The sequence below is a fragment of the Oncorhynchus tshawytscha genome, linkage group LG10 (assembly GCF_018296145.1).
Source record: "Oncorhynchus tshawytscha isolate Ot180627B linkage group LG10, Otsh_v2.0, whole genome shotgun sequence".
Taxonomy (NCBI): domain Eukaryota; kingdom Metazoa; phylum Chordata; class Actinopteri; order Salmoniformes; family Salmonidae; genus Oncorhynchus; species Oncorhynchus tshawytscha.
This window is the reverse complement of record NC_056438.1, coordinates 71,029,642-71,047,691: the sequence shown is the minus strand read 5'-3', so window position 1 is coordinate 71,047,691 and position 18,050 is coordinate 71,029,642. Positions and strand designations below refer to the sequence as shown.

At 40.5% G+C, this 18,050-nt stretch overlaps 1 protein-coding gene across 8 annotated transcripts in view; it reads left to right on the top strand.

Moving 5' to 3' along the window:
- Window positions 1–9,265: 9,265 nt before the first annotated feature.
- The window catches only part of tcf3a (transcription factor 3a), a 36,981-nt gene continuing 28,196 nt past the window's right edge, over window positions 9,266–18,050 (top strand). For 2 of the 8 annotated variants that reach the window (XM_042328981.1, XM_042328976.1), the window contains exons 1-3: window positions 9,273–9,736; window positions 15,350–15,446; window positions 16,588–16,660. In XM_042328981.1, coding sequence (XP_042184915.1) covers window positions 15,393–15,446; window positions 16,588–16,660 — 127 coding nt within the window. In that variant the 5' untranslated portion in view covers window positions 9,273–9,736; window positions 15,350–15,392. Of the gene's footprint in view, window positions 9,737–11,242; window positions 11,311–15,349; window positions 15,447–16,587; window positions 16,661–18,050 lie in introns of all 8 variants that reach the window. The other 6 variants (XM_042328977.1, XM_042328983.1, XM_042328980.1 and 3 more) reach the window with 6 other exon arrangements.

Genomic DNA, 18,050 nt, shown 5'->3' with positions numbered 1-18,050 from the left:
GATGTAGATGTATATATCTTAACATATGAGTATGTCTACACATGTCTTGGTGTATGTGGATTCAGATATGTAAAGCATATATGCATACATTAGTTTATTTTCTTTTGGCAGATGGTTATGAGTGTAGTGTTTGTGTCCATGATGATACTGAAATACTGCACTAATCATGTCTTTCGACCAGGGTAGCGTTTAAGATCAACAATGCTGCTCTGAGGTCCAGACTACAAGTCTAAAGTAGTTTAGTCTCCTTCATCTGCACTGTTCTGAAAGCCAGGATAGGTGAAAACACAATTGAGAATATCTGCTGCCCATGTTTTGCTTTCACCTGTCCAATTATTTTACATCGGTGAAGTTTAAGGCAAGGAAAGGAGACTAGAAAAAGATGCCACTTAAATTACAGGGATGCAACCCTATTGTCGGTGAAAGAGGAAGCCATTTAGACTATTGAGATGCAGCGCTAGTGTCTGTGTCCTGGCCAGACTCCCTCCATCCCTTTGTCTATAGGAGAGATTCATGGCTGACCTGTGTTGGGGAATGAACACACTTTAACCAGAGTAAATTCTATCTTTATATCATAATATACAGTACCAGTTGAAATGTTGGACACATCTAGTCATTCATGAAATAACACAATATGGAATCATGTAGTAATGAAAAAAGTGTTAAACAAATCAAACTATCTTCAAAGTAGCCACCCTTTGCCTTGACTGCTTTGCACGCTCTTGGCATTCTCTCAACCAGCTTCGGGAGGAATGCTTTTCCAACAGTCTTGAAGGAGTTCCCACATATGCTGAGCACTTATTGCCTGCATTTCCTTCACTCTGCGGTCCAACTCATCCCAAACCATCTCAATTGGTTTGTGGTCGGGTGATTGTGGAGGCCAGGTCATCTGAGGCAGCACTCCATTACTCTCCTTGGTTAAATAGCCCTTACACAGCCTGGATGTGCGTTGGGTCATTGTCCTCTTGAAAACAAATGATAGTTCCACTAAGCACAAACCAGATGGAATGGAGAATCGCTGCAGAATGCTGAGGTAGCCATGCTGTGTGCCTTGAATTCTAAATAAATCACAGTGTCACCAGCAAGGCACTATCACACCTCCTCCCTGCTTCACGTTGGGAACTAGACATGCAGAGATCATCCTTTCACCTACTCTGCGTCTCACAAAGACATGGCGGTCGGAACCAGAAATCTCTAATTTTGACTCATCAGACCAAAGGACAGATTTCCACCGGACTAATGTCCATTGTTTGTGTTTCTTGGCCCAAGCAAGTCTCTTCTTATTGGTGTCATTTAGCAGTGGTTTCTTTGCAGCAATTTGACCATGAAGGCCTGATTCACGCAGTCTCCTCTGAATGGTTGAATTTGAGATGTCTGTTACTTGAACTCTGTGAAGCATTTATTTGGGCTGCAATCTGAGGCAGGTAACAAATGAATTTATCCTCTGCAGCAGAGGTAACTCTGGGTCTTCCTTTCCTGTGGCGGTCCTCATGAGAGCCAGTTTCATTATAGTGCTTGATGGTTTTTGCATCTGAACTTGAAGAAACTTTCAAAGTCCTTAATGTTCTGGATTGACTGACCTTCATATCTTAAAGTAATAATAGACTGTTGTTTATCTTTGCTTATTTCAGTTGTTCTTGCCCTAATATGGACTTGGCCCTATTTGGTAAAATACCATCTTCTGTATACCACACCTACCTTGTCACACCACAACTGATTGGCTCAAATGCATTAAGAAGGAAAGAAATTCAACAAAGTAACTTAACAAGGCACACCTGTTAGTTGAAATGCTTTCTGGTGACGACCTCATGAAGCTGGTTGAGAGAATGCCAAGAGTGTGCAATGCTGTCATCGAGGCAAAGGGTGGTTACTTTGAAGGATCTCAAATATAAAATACATTTTGATTTGTTTACCACTTTTATGGTTACTACATGATTCCATATATGTTATTTCATAGTTTTGATGTCTTCACTATTATGTAGAAAATAGTAAAAATACAAAAAAAAACTTGAATAAGTAGGTGTCCAAACTTTTGGTACTATATATATATATATATAGTGGGGCAAAAAAGTATTTAGTCAGCCACCAATTGTACAAGTTCTCCCACTTAAAAAGATGAGAGAGGCCTGTAATTTTCATCATAGGTACACTTCAACTATGACAGACTTGCTGGTATTTTGGCCCATTCCTCCATGCAGATCTCCTCTAGAGCAGTGATGCAGTGTGTGAAAACCTTGTGAAGACTTACAGAAAACGTTTGACCTCTGTCGTTGCCAAGAAAGGGTATATAACAAAGTATTGAGACAAACTTTTGTTATTGACCAAATACTTATTTTCCACCATAATTTGCAAATAAATTCATTAAAAATCCTACAATGTGATTTTCTGGATTTTTTTTCTCTCATTTTGTCTGTCTAGGTTGAAGTGTACCTATGATGAAAATTACAGGCCTCTCTCATCTTTTTAAGTGGGAGAACTTGCACAATTGGTGGCTGACTAAATACTTTTTTGCCCCACTGTATATACATACACACACACATACAGCAGGGTATGGATATGCCATTGAAATAAGTGCATTTCTGTATCCTGGGGGGGTTAAGGGCCTTTCGCTGCTTTCTTTGGTTCATTTTGTGTATTTCTTCTAAATAACGTTTAAAAACTAGGAATGGTTTGTCCCACGGCAAAACCGTCTAAGCTTTGTCTTTGTAAGTCATAATTGTCAATAAATGGTATGTGTTGTCACAACGGAACACGGGACTCTTATTGTGCTCTTCTGGAAGCATTACACTCATGCCACCACTAGGGGGCAGTATAGAAATTCATAGGCATCGTCAGAGGCGCTTAGGGTAGAATTACCCCTCAGGCACAGATATAGGACCAGTTTCCCAAGAGGGGAAAAATGCAAATCTGACCTTAGATTAGTGTCTAAAACAGGGGTGTCAAACATACAGCCCGTGGGTGGTTTGAATAAAAAATATATACATATTTATACTTTGAGGGGGCATTAACTCATACCTTAAAATCACTAAAACCACATTGAAACTGTAGAAATGCTAATGAGCCTACATATATACAGTTCCTTGACTGTCCAGCTCACTGATAATCACAGAATTGAAAGCTAAACAGTCAAGGAGTATAGAAAATTCCAAAAATGATGGATAGATTATTATCTTTTGTTCATTTTGACGGTGAGGAAATATAACATTTCAGTGTGGACCTCCTGGACCTTGTTGAAGACCGAATGTGGCCCCCAGTGCAAAATTAGTTTGACACCTCTGGTCTAGGAACAACTTCATCATATTTCCTCAAAGGCCACTTTAGTAGAGTCATGAGAAGCAAAGGCATGTCAGGTTCAACAAATTCCCCACAGCCTACCTTAGCTATGTGCTGCGTTAATAATATTCTGGTTGTGTGTGTGTGCGTGTTTGCATTCTCGCATTCTTCTGTGCGTGTGTCAGTGGAAGCTGCTGGGAGGAGCTATAGGAGGACGGGCTCATTGTAATGGTTGAAATGGAACAGAATCATACATGAAGTTTCCATATGTTTGATGTGTTTGATACTGTTCCATTTATTCCATTCCAGCCATTACAATGAGCTGTCCTCCTATAGCTCCTCCCACCAGCCTCCACCGGTGTGTGTGTGTGTGTGTGTGTGTGTGTGTGTGTGTGTGTGTGTGTGTGTGTGTGTGTGTGTGTGTGTGTGTGTGTGTGTGTGTGTGTGTGTGTGTGGGTGTGTATGCTTGTGTTGGGGTTGTAGGAGATAAGTCTAAAGCTTCGAGAGCTCAGATTGTAGCAGTGTGTGTGTGCAGGTTTTTGTATATGTCTTTGTGTGTGTATGCACGTTTGGGTGTGGTGGGGGCAGGTCTAGAACTTGGAGAGGTGGGGGGCTGTGAGGGAGATTTGGGGGGCTCTAAGACACTGCGGCAGTAAAACAGCAAAGTCTGCAGTGATTAATATGCAAATATGCAAATGAGAGGGTAATTAAGATCCTGCATTCGTCAGTGGCTCTTTGATTGCTAATGAATTCCAATCTGCAAGAAAGGGGGAGGGGGAGATGAGAAAAAGACTAGTAAAAAAGAGAGAAAAGAGAGATGGAGAAGAGTAGAGAGAGGTATATTGCACCTCTATTCACGTTCTGTGTAAACCGGAAAGGGTAATGGGGGTCCATCATGAATGAGTGAATGAATGCTTAGATGGATGAATGAAAAGTAGATTAATGCTTTGATTTATTGTCATGACAGAATGTCTCTGTCAGAGAGGGATGGGTGTGGTTGTTGTTTAACAGTGACTAACGCACATCATCACCAAACACACAGCGTGACGCTAGCCATGCTTGCCACGGGGAGCAAGAGAGATGCATGCTGGTTAACGGTGATGCTTTTGACCCCCGTTGAGATAGAGAGGGAGAGAAAAAGAGAACGTGAGGTTCCCTAGGCAGGGGGGTTTGCAGTGGCAGCATATGTGTCGTGGAGCACGAAGGATGTTATTTTGATATTTTTGGCAAGCAGTAACTTCACACATGGGCAGACACACTGCTGTTATTGTTGTTTCCGTGCTCCCTTGACACACCTAATTCTCTCTCCCTCCCTGCCCATCGCTCACACAATGTACTGTATCACTCTCTCCTTACTTAGCCTTCACCCCCCCACCCATCTCTCTTTCTATCTCTCTGTTGTTCTCTTGGATCTTATGGTAACAACACCTCTTTACAAAACTCATGATAGAGGTCATTGTGTTGCTTTAAAATTAAATTGCCCTTATGCACTGATCTAAGCTTTGTTTTTTGGTTTGTTTTTCATAATAACTGATTCTAGCCGTGATTATGACGGGCTGGTCCTAGATTTGCACTACTGGGAGTATTTTGTGTTTTGTTACAGGAAACAGGAAACCATAGTCACGTTTCAGGAAGCCCCAGGTTGTGCACACTGTACCTGATGCGTGGGTGGCTGCACCGGGGCCTACCACGGAGAGAAGAGAGTTGTGAGTGGAGAGAGAGGGAGCCCAGTGAAAGCGTAGGTGGAGAAGAGGGTGCTTTAGGGTTAGGAAGACGGGGTTCCACGCTCAAAATAGCTTTTCGTACCTTTGCGTAGGCCTATAGGTAAACCATACCACAGTACAATGTTGCTGCAGTGCAAATATTGCTCTACTTATATAAAAACAATCTTTCACGTTTTTACAGAAGAAGTGGTAAGACCTTCCCACAGTCTAGTAAATCTGGGACATGGTAACCTTTTGTCATTAACTGTTCATAGCTGTATGGGGAGGCAAGTATATCTGAAAATGTATAACAGCGATAACATCAACTTAGAATCAGCATAACAATACAGATCATTACAACTTCCACACAGTAGTCAGGACGTAAGGGGGGGAAAGAGCAGGTCTGTATACATCAATGATGTTGCTCTTGCTGCTGGTGATTCTCTGATCCACCTCTACGCAGACGACACCATTCTGTATACTTCTGGCCCTTCTTTGGACACTGTGTTAACTAATCTCCAGATGAGCTTCAATGCCACAGAAATCTCCTTCCGTGGCCTCCAACTGCTCTTAAATGCAAGTAAAACTAAATGCATGCTCTTCAACCGATCCCTGCCCGCACCTGCCCGCCCGTCCAGCATCACTACTCTGGACGGTTCTGACTTAGGAAATGTGGACAACTACAAAAACCTATGTGTCTGGTTAGACTGTAAACTCTCCCTCCAGATTCACATTAAGCATCTCCAATCCAAAATTAAATCTAGAATTGGCTTCCTATTTCGCAACAAAGCATCCTTCACTCATGCTGCCAAACATACCCTCGTAAAACTGACTATCCTACCGATCCATTCGACTTCGTTGATGTCATTTATAAAATAGCCTCCAACACTCTACTCAACAAATTGGATGCAGTCCATCACAGTGCCATCCGTTTTGTCACCAAAGGCCCATATACTACCCACCACTGCGACCTGTACGCTCTCGTTGGCTGGCCCTCGCTTCATACTCATCGCCAAATCCACTGGCAATTCACCATAGCAGCACCCACCCGTAGCACGTGCTCCAGCAGGTATATTTCACTCGTCACCCCCAAAGCCAATTCCTCCTTTGGCCGCCTTTCCTTCCAGTTCTCTACTGCCAATGACTGGAACGAATTGCATAAATACTGAAGCTGGAGACTCATATCTCCCTCACTAACTTTAAGCACCAGCTGTCAGAGCAGCTCACAGATCACTGCACCTGTACATAGCCCATCCATAAATAGTCCATCCAACTACCTCATCCCCATACTGTATTTATTTATTTATTTTGCTCCTTTGCACCTCAGTATCTCTACTTGCACATTCATCTTCTGCACATCTATCACTCCAGTGTTTAATTACTATATTGTAATTACTTTGCCACTATGACCTATTTATTGCCTTACCTGCCTTATCTTACCTCATTTGCACACACTGTAGACTTTTTCTACTGTATTATTGACTGTATGTTTGTTTACATACAACAACTCTGTGTTGTTTTATGTGTCGAACTGCTTTGCGTTGTCTTGGCCAGGTCGCAGTTGTAAATGAGAACTTGTTCTCAACTAGCCTACCTGGTTAAATAAAGGTGAAAAGAAATAAAAGGAAACGAGGTGAACATCTCATTGTGGGTCTGTGAAGCCACACGTGTGGTAGGCTCTGGGTTCTCGTGAAGCCTGGATCAGATGTACAGTACCAGTTAAACGTTTGGACACACCTACTCATTTCTACATTGTAAAATAATAGTGAAGACATCAAAACTATGAAATAACACATATGGCATCATGTAGTAACCAAAAAAAGTGTTAAACAAGTCAACCGCTGTGTCTTTGTGCGACGGAGTAGGTGAACGGAGGATATCTTTATGTGTGTGGTACCCACCATGAAGCATGGAGGAAGAGGTGTGATGGTGTGAGGGTGTTTTACTGGTGACACTGTCAGTGATTTATTTAGAATTCAAGGCCCACTTAACCATCATGGCTACCACAACATTCTGCAGCAATACACCATCCCATCTGGTTTGCGCTTAGTGGAACTATCATTTATTTTTCAACAGGACAATGACCCAAAACACAACTCCATGTTGTATACTTTGACGAATCTAAAATATATTTTGATGTTTAACACTTTTTTATTTCTACATGATTCCATATGTGTTATTTCATAGTTTTGATCTGTTCACTATTATTCTACAATGTCGAAAATAGTAAAAAATAAAGAAAAACCCTTGAATGAGTAGGTGTGTCCAAACCTCTGACTGGTACTGCAGTTCAACTCAATACCTTTAAAAAAATATATATTATCTTGAAACACACATACACACTATATGAGCCGCAGACACATGCTGTGTTTGTTTGTTTTACCACCAAAAGACTCATTTCACGAGGACCAGGTGCCGAGTCCTGAGTCTGTATCACATGTCATTGCCTCTACAAACCAAAGGGAAAAACCAGGCTCTCTCGTTCTCCTTTTTTTAACACACACACTATACTATACACACTTCATGTCGGACCCAGCTGTTAGTTAGGCTACTTAGTGCCCGACCCCACCTCAACTGATGAAGCTTTGGTTCATTCAGGCAATTAATTATGGACTACTTCCCGCTGTGGAGGGTACACTACAATCATCCAAACTTCTAACTCCTTCGACTACTGATGGACACAAATAATAATGACAGGGGTCTTGGGTTTAAGCCAACGGCCAACACCATTAGTGGGTTTATCATCGTGGGCTTATAGTGACTTAAATCTCAATGATACAAATGGGGTCAGAATTATGGGTCAAAAAGGTTGTGATGACACACTTCAAAGAACAAATATTAAAATTGAAATATTGTGAGTCACAAAAGTTTCATCCTCATCCCAAATAGAGGATGATTGCCCAGAATATTCTATATTAATTAATAACTCATCACAGTAATAGAACTGTTAAACACCTTTCCCTGTGATATGAACTCCTTGGCACATAAAAAAATAGTCAATTTAAGTGGTCTCCCCTTTTTCTCCCTCTCTGTTGCACGCTCACTCTCTCCCTCCCTCCCTCCTGTTCTTTATAACACATGGTATACAGTATGTTGCTGGCCATATAGTTTCCCTACCCCCCACGCTATACAGTCTTACTGTGGTCCCTGGTCTTGTCCACTAATTCTTCACCTCTCAGAGTCTACTAAGTCATAAGCTAGGGCTACTTGGCATGGTTAGTCCTCTCTCTGTGTGTCAGGTCAAGATTTGGTTGCAGAAAGGAAAAATACTGTGTTCTTTTCTCTGCTGATGCATAAGACTCCTGAGCTCACAAGCTGTTTCCACAAAGGGTCGATGTAAAAGCCAAATGCTGCTGCAGTCTGTACTTTTAAAACCTTCAACCACACTTTCACGCCACCGAGGTGGAGCCATTTGTCGAACGCTGTTTTCTGTGACACACACACACACACACACACACATGCTCTCTCTCTCACACACACACACACACACACACACACACACACACACACACACACACACACACACACACACACACACACACACACACACACACACACACACACACACACACACACACACACAAGAAAAGCAGCAATCCTAACCCTGATCTCCCTCCTCAAATAATTTTGTGCAAAAGAAAATAAGAATACTGGTAGGCTAGATTATGATTGTTAATTAAATGTTTACAATCTGTATCCATGTAATCTTATATCATAGATGTTATGTCCCTACCTCCACAATAATATTTCACTAAAGGATAGGATAGGTTTGTACATCAAATTAGGCCTATAATAGATTAAATTAATTAGGAGACTACTAATCTGAACACCAACATTACCTAAGGTTTATGTTTTTTTTTTTTACAGAATTATTCGACTGAATTGTATAAGCCCCGTGGAAAAATATATATGTGTTGCTTGTTGTTGTACCTAATATGAGGATGTATATTTTGCAATAGTTTTCAAGTTGAATAATAGACTTCATCAATAACTGCATCCATTTATGCACCGTTGTTGCTGTTAAAAACATTAATCAAACGCTGTCCTTGGCAGATACTTGATGGGGTAACATTGGAGGCAGGCCCACCGAATACTGTCGATATATATTTGGACCTTCTTGCTGTCAATCAGATTGTTGTGGCATACCATTGGTTGTGCGTCTGCGGTAGCCTTTTATCATTCCATCTCGCACGGTTTCTGGTCTGTCACTCTTCAGTTTTCCGAGGTCTCCTTCCGCAAATCAACGTAGTTCTCATGGCTTGCGATAAAAAAAAATCTGACATTTTAATGCATCGACAATTACACTGATGCTGTACTATATTTGAGTTGATCTCCATATAAAATTGTTACAGGATTGTTATCAAAAATGTGTGTCTGGTTGTAGGGCGTTTGAAATAGGACACCGCTGGTCATTTAACGTTCTCGTACGCCGCGGAGGGATACTCTTTTGGAACCGACAATGTGGAGGCTGTTAAAATGTCTACTCGGAAGATGAAATGGTTACAATTGTAGCAACTAAAATAATCGCATGATATATCACAAGAGTTATGAATCTATTTGCAAACATTGTTTCATTTTCGTGACGTGGACTGTATAACGAACCAAGGGTTTGGTAGAACACACGATATCGTCGTTCGGTCTTCGTCTACAGTCCGGAGTACGGAGAGGGAATCTATCCCCAACTTTATGTTTTTCTCTCTACTCCAGGCGTTCATTTTTTCCCGTTGGATGCCACATAATTGAATAGAGGTTACTGAAAGGTAAATATACCTCATCACACGCCGTACATTTGTGAGTTATATTACGGTTTTGCAGGGGCATTGAGCAACTTCAGCAAATAATTTTGAGTTGTGTGAGTAGCACGGGCGGAGAAAGCGGGGTCTTGAGTTTTGTCCGGCCTGGGTAACGGGAGCGAGCGTGCAGCAGTTAGGCAGTACTTGCAGCCTTGTGGGAAAATACTTCTTTGTTCACTTTGCGCAACATTGTAAAGTTTAAAAGTAACCTAACATGCCCGTTCGAACGGCAAAATTCTCGCAGTGATACTATTGCATTGTCTGTATTAATATTTTATTGAATAACAAGCCACAATTTGTTTTCGAAGGTTCCAAACTTTTGTTAGATATTTAGAGAAACTTCGTGGTGCAGAGGAAAGTTGCGCCCAGAAATGTACGCTTGTCTCAAATGTATGGGTCAAATAGGTTGTTTGGTGTTGTACGTCTTATGTGTATTATGAAGTAAATGTTCAAATTTATCTCAATTCCCAATTATGTGCTCAATATTTTCCACTGTTTATTTCACATTTGGCAGGAAATCCCCCCCCACCCGTGCTGAACCCCTTGAACATAAAAAAAAAAAAACATGTGAAAATATTTTACGCACGGTTCTGAAATTCTTACTTCGATTTTTCATCATAGGTCCGTTGAATTTGATACCCAAAGAGAGCGACGCTTACTCCTTTGTTCTAGCCTTCATCACAAACTTTGCCAGGGCCTGACTCTTTGTTTTAAGTGTATTCGAAGCTACTTAACAACCGGTTTCTCACCCATCTAAAAAACACGTATTTGACGAAATAGTCTGTGTTGACATAACGCGTTCGTTGTTATGGTAAAACCTGCACTCTGGGGATTCCGTCACAATCCGCAGAAAACTATTTACATTCTCCGAAGTCGAGGGCCAGAAGATTTGGGAATGGGACATCCAGAGAAATGTCAGGCAACTGTTAATTCTGTTGCAACTTGACTTTCTGAACCCATCAACGAGATCATAATACATTCATCTTCAATAGAAATGCATGCTTCAGTGTGCTCCATATACTATAGTCATGTCCCTTAAAAACATAATGATTGTTATTCTAAGGGACAGATCGACATTTTACTGGAGGGGAAGGGCTGGTCCAGCTCAAGGTGTCATAATTTTTTTTTTTTTGTTGCCCCTCCCAATGTCAAAAATATTTTCACATTACTGTCCCTTTTGTACAGTGAAATTGACCCCCCAAATAAGCATTACCTCAAAATAATGTTTACAACAAAATTGTACAATTACTAGTAAACCTGTGTTTATAAACGTGGATATCGACTTTGCCACTTTTGTGGCGCAGTCGCTACCACACAGGGGCTACGGGCCAGAAGGTTGGGGGTTCTCAGGCGGGCTCACTCTCTCTGCCTGTTTCATTAAACTACGATCAGAGCAGGCTGTAGAAAATGATCAGCTATGAAGATTTCAGAATATGTTGATGTAATATTTCTAATTATGTTTTCTGCCAACAGGTTTCTGTGCCAATTCACCACACAACCAATAAACAAAGCATACAGACATCGGGCGCTTCAATATTATGGTTTGGTTTTTCAACATCCCAATAAATAGATTGTCATTCTGGACAAACAGAAAATACATCCATCCTTGTAGGCTTACTCAGTATAGAAGTCTTGGCTTGACAAGTTCTGAATGTCATTAAACATGTTGGAGTTTTGTAACCAATCTCTTTCTATTCATCAATTGGCCACTGCACAGTTTGGATTGATTTCAAAGATTTTTTCAAGTGACCGGGATTGCACAATAAGTCACACTTATTTTAATTGTGGTCCCAATTTTTTTTTTTTTTTTACATGAATACAATTACAGAGATGAATAAAACATTATGCTCAACCTCCAGATGAGTATGAGGGGGGAGTTGAAGTACAATTCCTACAAGCTTGTTTGTCTGGTAGCTTATTGTTTAGATGCTTGCGGCTGCTGGTGAACCATGATGTGCAGCATAATCAAAGTGACACTGGACTAGTGCACTAGCTAGGTTTCCATCCAATTGGCGACAGGTTCTTCATAAAAACAATGTGCTGTTATAGGAAATTTGGCACCAGACGGCAAGACGGGGAATATTTTAATTTACTGGACATTTGAAAAATGTACCAGACATCCGTATGCTTTCAGTTCTGACCTGGCACAGCCAGCGCCATCAATAAACAAGGGATATTGGCCAAATGAGTCATATTAATGTGTCCTTAACAGCCTATAACACATTTCCAAAAACACTATTAATTGTATTTCAATGTGTATCATTTGATTTATAGCCTACTTTCCTAAAAAAATGATTGTCCACTTCACCTTTCGGCTTCAGAGATTTGAGTAGTAAATGTATCAGGGCATTGCATGCGTGGGCTTAGGTGTCCGCTGTATTATATGAGCTGGAGAGTGAATGTAAACCAGGGAAAAAACGCACTGCCCTCCCCTATTTTGGACCACCTCTCCCCCCACTACATTTCGATCTGTCCCTAGAAGGGTACCTATACCCTATTTGTGATAACATTGCCAACAGTTAAACATTTTATAAGGAGCCCAAACTGAGTTTTGTATGTGGCCCCTCATGTTCTTTGCACCTCACTGTGTGTTGGCCCTTGGCCATGAGTTGCTGCCTGCCTGAGGGAAGGCACACATTGGTCACTCATTCTTGCTCTATTGATATGTCTGAAATGTATCAATCCATTCACACACAACCAGAACCCAGTGCTTGTCAATGCCTGAGCTGTTCATAACTTCGATGATGGTGTAGGTTGATTATGGAACACAGATTTGGTAGCCTAAACCTTAAGTTACTACAGGGTGAATCCTCACCAAACCAGGACAAAAGAAGAGCAGTGGCCATTAGGACTCTAATAGTAAATGTGATACTTCTAACATTTAACTAAATGGGGACAGTAGGTTTTTAAAAATTAAATAAAAAACAGTTGGCCGCATCCTGATGTCAACTACAGAGGACATGTATTAACAAGCTCTTATTTAATATAAAAATATTACACTGCTCTGAAAACTCAACAAACTGTTCCTGAGATATTTACTTATGAGAAACAATTTCAATATCAAACTCACAAAAAATATAATTACATAATTATGCACATTTACATCAAATGTGCCAATTGTGATGGTAGCCATTTTGAAGAACCATATTATTTGTTTTATCAGGGTGACACCCCAACACGTTATATTGTAGTCCTCTGTAGCTCAGTTGATAGAGCATGATGTTTGTAACATCAGGATAGTGGGTTCGATCCCTGGGACTACCCATAGGCTAAATAAAAATTCATGCATGACTAAGTCACTTTGGATAAAAGTCACTGCTAAATGGTGTTTATTATTATATTAAAAGCTCAGAATGTCATCTCAAAGATACAGCAGAACCTAACGCAGCGGCATGTATGGCCTTAGAGTTACGGACCAAAAACACATGTCCCATAAGAGATGACAAAAATGAATGTCAGGGTCTCAGAAGGTTGTTACATTTGGACCTTTCCCAGCTCTCTAAGACTCCATAATGGTTTCTCTATAAGTGCTACAAGGCACAAGTTAGTGTCGTATGAAGCTTTGCTACACTTGCTCTGAAATATGTGTTGTATATTGATTTCAATAATTTTCTTACATTCATTTATAAATATGCATATAGAAAAAAATAGTTACTTTATTTGGTATATTTTCCTAATATATTGTTGAACATAATATACTCTACAGGCATATCAAAGTTCCAGAGTGAGGTCTCTGCCAGTTTTCAAGTAACTGCCCATTTTATACAGAGAAATTGGCATAGTAGGCAATGTAACCAATCACAGCCCTCCTTTTACCTGCATCATTGCACATTCTGCAAATCACCAGCAGAGGGCAACCATTTTGAATCCATTTTCACATTCACCCTGTTGGTAATGCTTACAAACTGGATCATAATGCTAAAAGTAGCAGAGATCCCACTCTGGGACTTTGATATTCCCATCAAGTATATTATGTAAAATTTGCCCGAATCAAAAATAGTGTTTTCAATATTCATGTTTATTTTTCAATATTCTGAAAATTGTTATTTTAAATCAAAATACAACTCATATTACAGAGCAAGCGGTCAAGCTTCATATGACACCAATGTTTGCTTTGTAGAACTTGCAGATAAAGGAGGTAAGGCCAAGATGTCATGGACATGCCAACTGATTATTTATTTCTCAATTGTTCTATTAGATACATGTCAGATGTCAATCTTTGGATTAATTGTTGTATAGATCCCCCAAATCATAGTTTTTGATGTCTTGTCACATTTACCCTGAAAACTCTGAAGTTTATGAGAAGGCACTTCAGACCTATGTTGTGTTCATCAGGTACAAACAGGAAAAGGTTGTGAAACAGAAAATAACTAGGTTTGTTTTTTCCCCTAAGTATCTGGGGTTACTGGTGTGGCATTTCATACCGAATGTAATAGCCTTTGATGCTGTGGCTTGTTGGTGAGAAATGATCTTCCAACAGGTTAGTTTCTGAGGTTGCCAAGGCAGCCAGCAGGGAGGACAAAGTCATCTATTGGCCTTGTGGTGTAATCAGAAGTTGTACTCCACTTAGTGTGTCTGATGTGGGCTAGGACAGGGAAAACTCAGAATTAATGTAACACTAGATTTGGATTAAGGCTCTCAACCTGTATTACCCAATGATTGAAGCAGTGCTGTAGAAGCTCATCTCAGAGTGTAAGTTTGTCAGTTTCTGTACCTCAAAAGGAATTCCTGTTTTATAGATTGAGCTATGTAGCACAAATCTGCAGGCCACAATCTTAAATGAATGGGAAATATTTACAGCATCTAATTCAATAATGGGAGGATAACCCTGGTAGCAGTGAAATAATTAGCAGGCTAGATAACCAAGTGGGACAACCACATAGCTATTTTAACCTTAGGTTAACCTAAGATGAATGCACTAACTGTTAGTTGCTTTGGATAGGGGCGTCTGCTATATTCGACTAAAATGTAAATGCTATATTTGTGCCATGTTATCTACTTGGAGACCATTGAATGATGTGTGTGTCATTACGATGACTCAATGCTGATGATATTTACATCATGATGTAATGAGTTACTCTGCTCTATGCATTTAATGTGGCCGACTGGGTTTCAAACAGACCAGATACACCTTCGCGTAAAGACCGTTTTAGCCCACTGGGCTAAAGCCTATTTATGGGAGCACCTTGTTTGCTCAGGGAGCAAACTTGAGTCTTCAGTTCTCAGAGAAGGTCTCTTATCACAACACCTCCTACATGCTCTCCCATATGTGAAGTGATGTTCAAGGGACATTGTAATGTGGTGTATCCATTTCAAATAGAGGTCTAACCAACAACACAGTAAAACAAGTGGTTGCAATCAAGTTAATTGTTTGTAAAGAGGAATATTGATGTCGGTATAGGCAATCTTTTGGGGGTGGATTTGAATCATGAAGCAGAAAATGTACCTTTTACACAGGAATCAATCGAGTAGGATTTGACTTCACACTTTTGTCACTGAGATTCTTGTCTTCTGTCCATTTCAACTATTTGTACCTTAATCCAGACTTGACAAAATGACAGTCCTCTCCCCTCTCCCTAGTCAGTTGCTGAGACTGTGAGGGACTAAGGAACAGCAGCAGAGAATGGCTACAGTGGGGACAGACAAGGAGCTCAGCGACCTGCTGGATTTCAGCGCGGTAAGAGATCTTGGCTGTCAACAGCCCTACAATATCTTTGAATATCTTAGACTATAATGATAGAATCTTTGTTCAGAACACTTCCTTCAAGAAAGTAATAGGTTGTTTGTAGTCAAATATATGTCATCTCTTATGAAGGGATGAGCAGCAATAACTGAATTGCTGCAACCTATGCTTTTTATTGTATCAACAAGACAGTGTTTCTCTACACACATCAAGATAGACATGACGAAGATCCGTTTGAATCTTGTTACTATAAAGAAACGAAAGTTGTGGAGCACGAGTGCATGGGCATTGTTGTATTATTTGCGATAATGGGTTGGTACATAAGTGGAAGAATAGCATGGTATCAATCAGTCTGTGTTGTCATTGGGCAGTTGTTGTGAGTCACTCGCATCAATGAGTCAGCCCAAGCTTGGCATGTTTAGATTGCTTCCCACAGTTGACAGCTGCTGGAGTCTGTTGTAACTGAGAATGACAAAATCGTTCTATCGGATAGGTTAAATTGGCACCTAGCACCAAACAATGTAACATCAGAGGTGTAGTATAAGTTATTATATCTGGGTGGTTAGAGCCCTGGATGCTGATTGGCTGAAAGCCATGGTATATCAGACCGCATACCACAGGTATGACAAAACATGTATTTTTACAGCTCTATTTACGTTGGTAACCAGTTTATAATATCAATAAGGCACCTTGTGGGTTTGTGATATATGGCCAATATACCACGGCTAAGACACTCCATGTTGCGTCGTGCATAAGAACAGGCCTTAGCCATGGTGTATTGGCCATATACCACACCCCCTCGTGCCATATTGGTTAAATGTACTTTGTCTATTAATTAAGTAAGCAGCTTGGGTTCCTGTAGTCTAGTGAAGGTGACTACTAATGATGAAGTGTTTAGCCACAGGGTAGACATTTCCCAAAGCATAGATACCAAAAGGAGACTTCTGTTATTTTAAAAATATTTTTTAAGACTTCGGTGCAGTTTTTTTTCTGGTTGAATGTTTTTGACCCCGTGTCTCTGGTTGAATGTTTTTGACCCCGTGTCTCTGGTTGAATGTTTTTGACCCCGTGTCTCTGTTTGAATGTTTTTGTCTCTGTTTGAATGTTTTTGACCCTGTGTCTGTCTACGTTTCAGATGTTTGCACCTCCGGTGTTGAATGGGAAGAACAGGCCCACCACTCTAGCCAGCAGCCAGTTCGGAGGCACTGGTAAGACTAGCCCTTTGGTTTTAATACAAAAATAAAGTCAATATGCACTGACTGTTTGCGGCTCCCATTTTAAATGGTCCCGGTAACGGGATGGGTGCATCAACAAGTTATTGTGCTTCTTCTTGAGCCACTCCTTTGTTGCCTTGGCCGTGTGTTTTGGGTCATTGTCATGCTGGAATACCCATCCACGACCCATTTTTTAAAAACAAAGCCGAGGGATGGTACAAACATTTAATAATTTCAGTCAAAATGGTCTTCAGGTGACCTCTGTGATCGTACAACAGCATTGTTCTTCATATGTAACCAATATGATCAAAATTGGTCAACGCCTACTTATCCCTGGGGCGGCAGGGTAGCCTAATGGTTAGAGCGTTGGACTAGTAACCGGAAGTTCAAACCCCCGAGCACACAAGGTACAAATCTGTCGTTCTGCCCCTGAACAGGCAGTTAACCCACTGTTCCTAGGCCGTCATTGAAAATAAGAATTTGTTCTTAACTGACTTGCCTAGTTAAATAAAGGTAAAATTTAAAAAAATATTCTAAGTAATTCATTCATTTTTTAAACTGGTACTGGGCTACCTTCAGGTGAGGCGTGTGGGCGTTCTATAGCAGAACAACCAACATGTTTGTGAGAGACTCACCTTTCCATAGAGGGGTCATAATAGTTTGTTCGCCAAACCGTTCAGACAGCAGATCGGCGGTACCGACTCGGGAGAGGTCACATGATGCTTGTGGGGGTCGCAGAGTAAAACAACCAACATGTACAATGCCTTCAGAAAGTATTCACACCCCTTGGCTTTTTTCTAATTTGTTGTTACGAGGTGGGAGATCGATTGAATTGTCTTTGTTCTTTTTTGTGTGTGTCAATGATCTACACAATACACTGTCAAAGTAGAAGAAAAATTCCAACATTTGTAAAAATGTATGAAAATAAAACGTATCTTGATTATTCAACCTCCTGAGTCAATACATGTTAGAATCACCTTTTTCAGAGTCTTTCTGGGTAAATCTCTAAGAGCTTTGCACACCTGGATTGCACAATATTCTTTGAAAAATTCTTCAAGCTCTGTCAAGTTGGTTGATCATTGCTAGACAGTAGGGCTGAGCGATTGACCTATATTTAGTTGTATTCTTTTGGTTATTGAAATGCACTACTCGACTGAGGGACATTACATGTCTGTGTGGGGTACAGAGAGGTATGGGGGTAGTCAAGTCATGTTAAACACCATTGTACACAGAGTGAGTCCATGCAGGTAATTTGACTTGTTAAGCAAATGTTTACTCCTGAATTTATTTAGGCTTGCCATAACAAAGGGCTTGAATAGTTTTTGATTCAGGACTTCATGTTTACATTTTTTATGAATATTTTTTTAAATTCACTTTGACACTA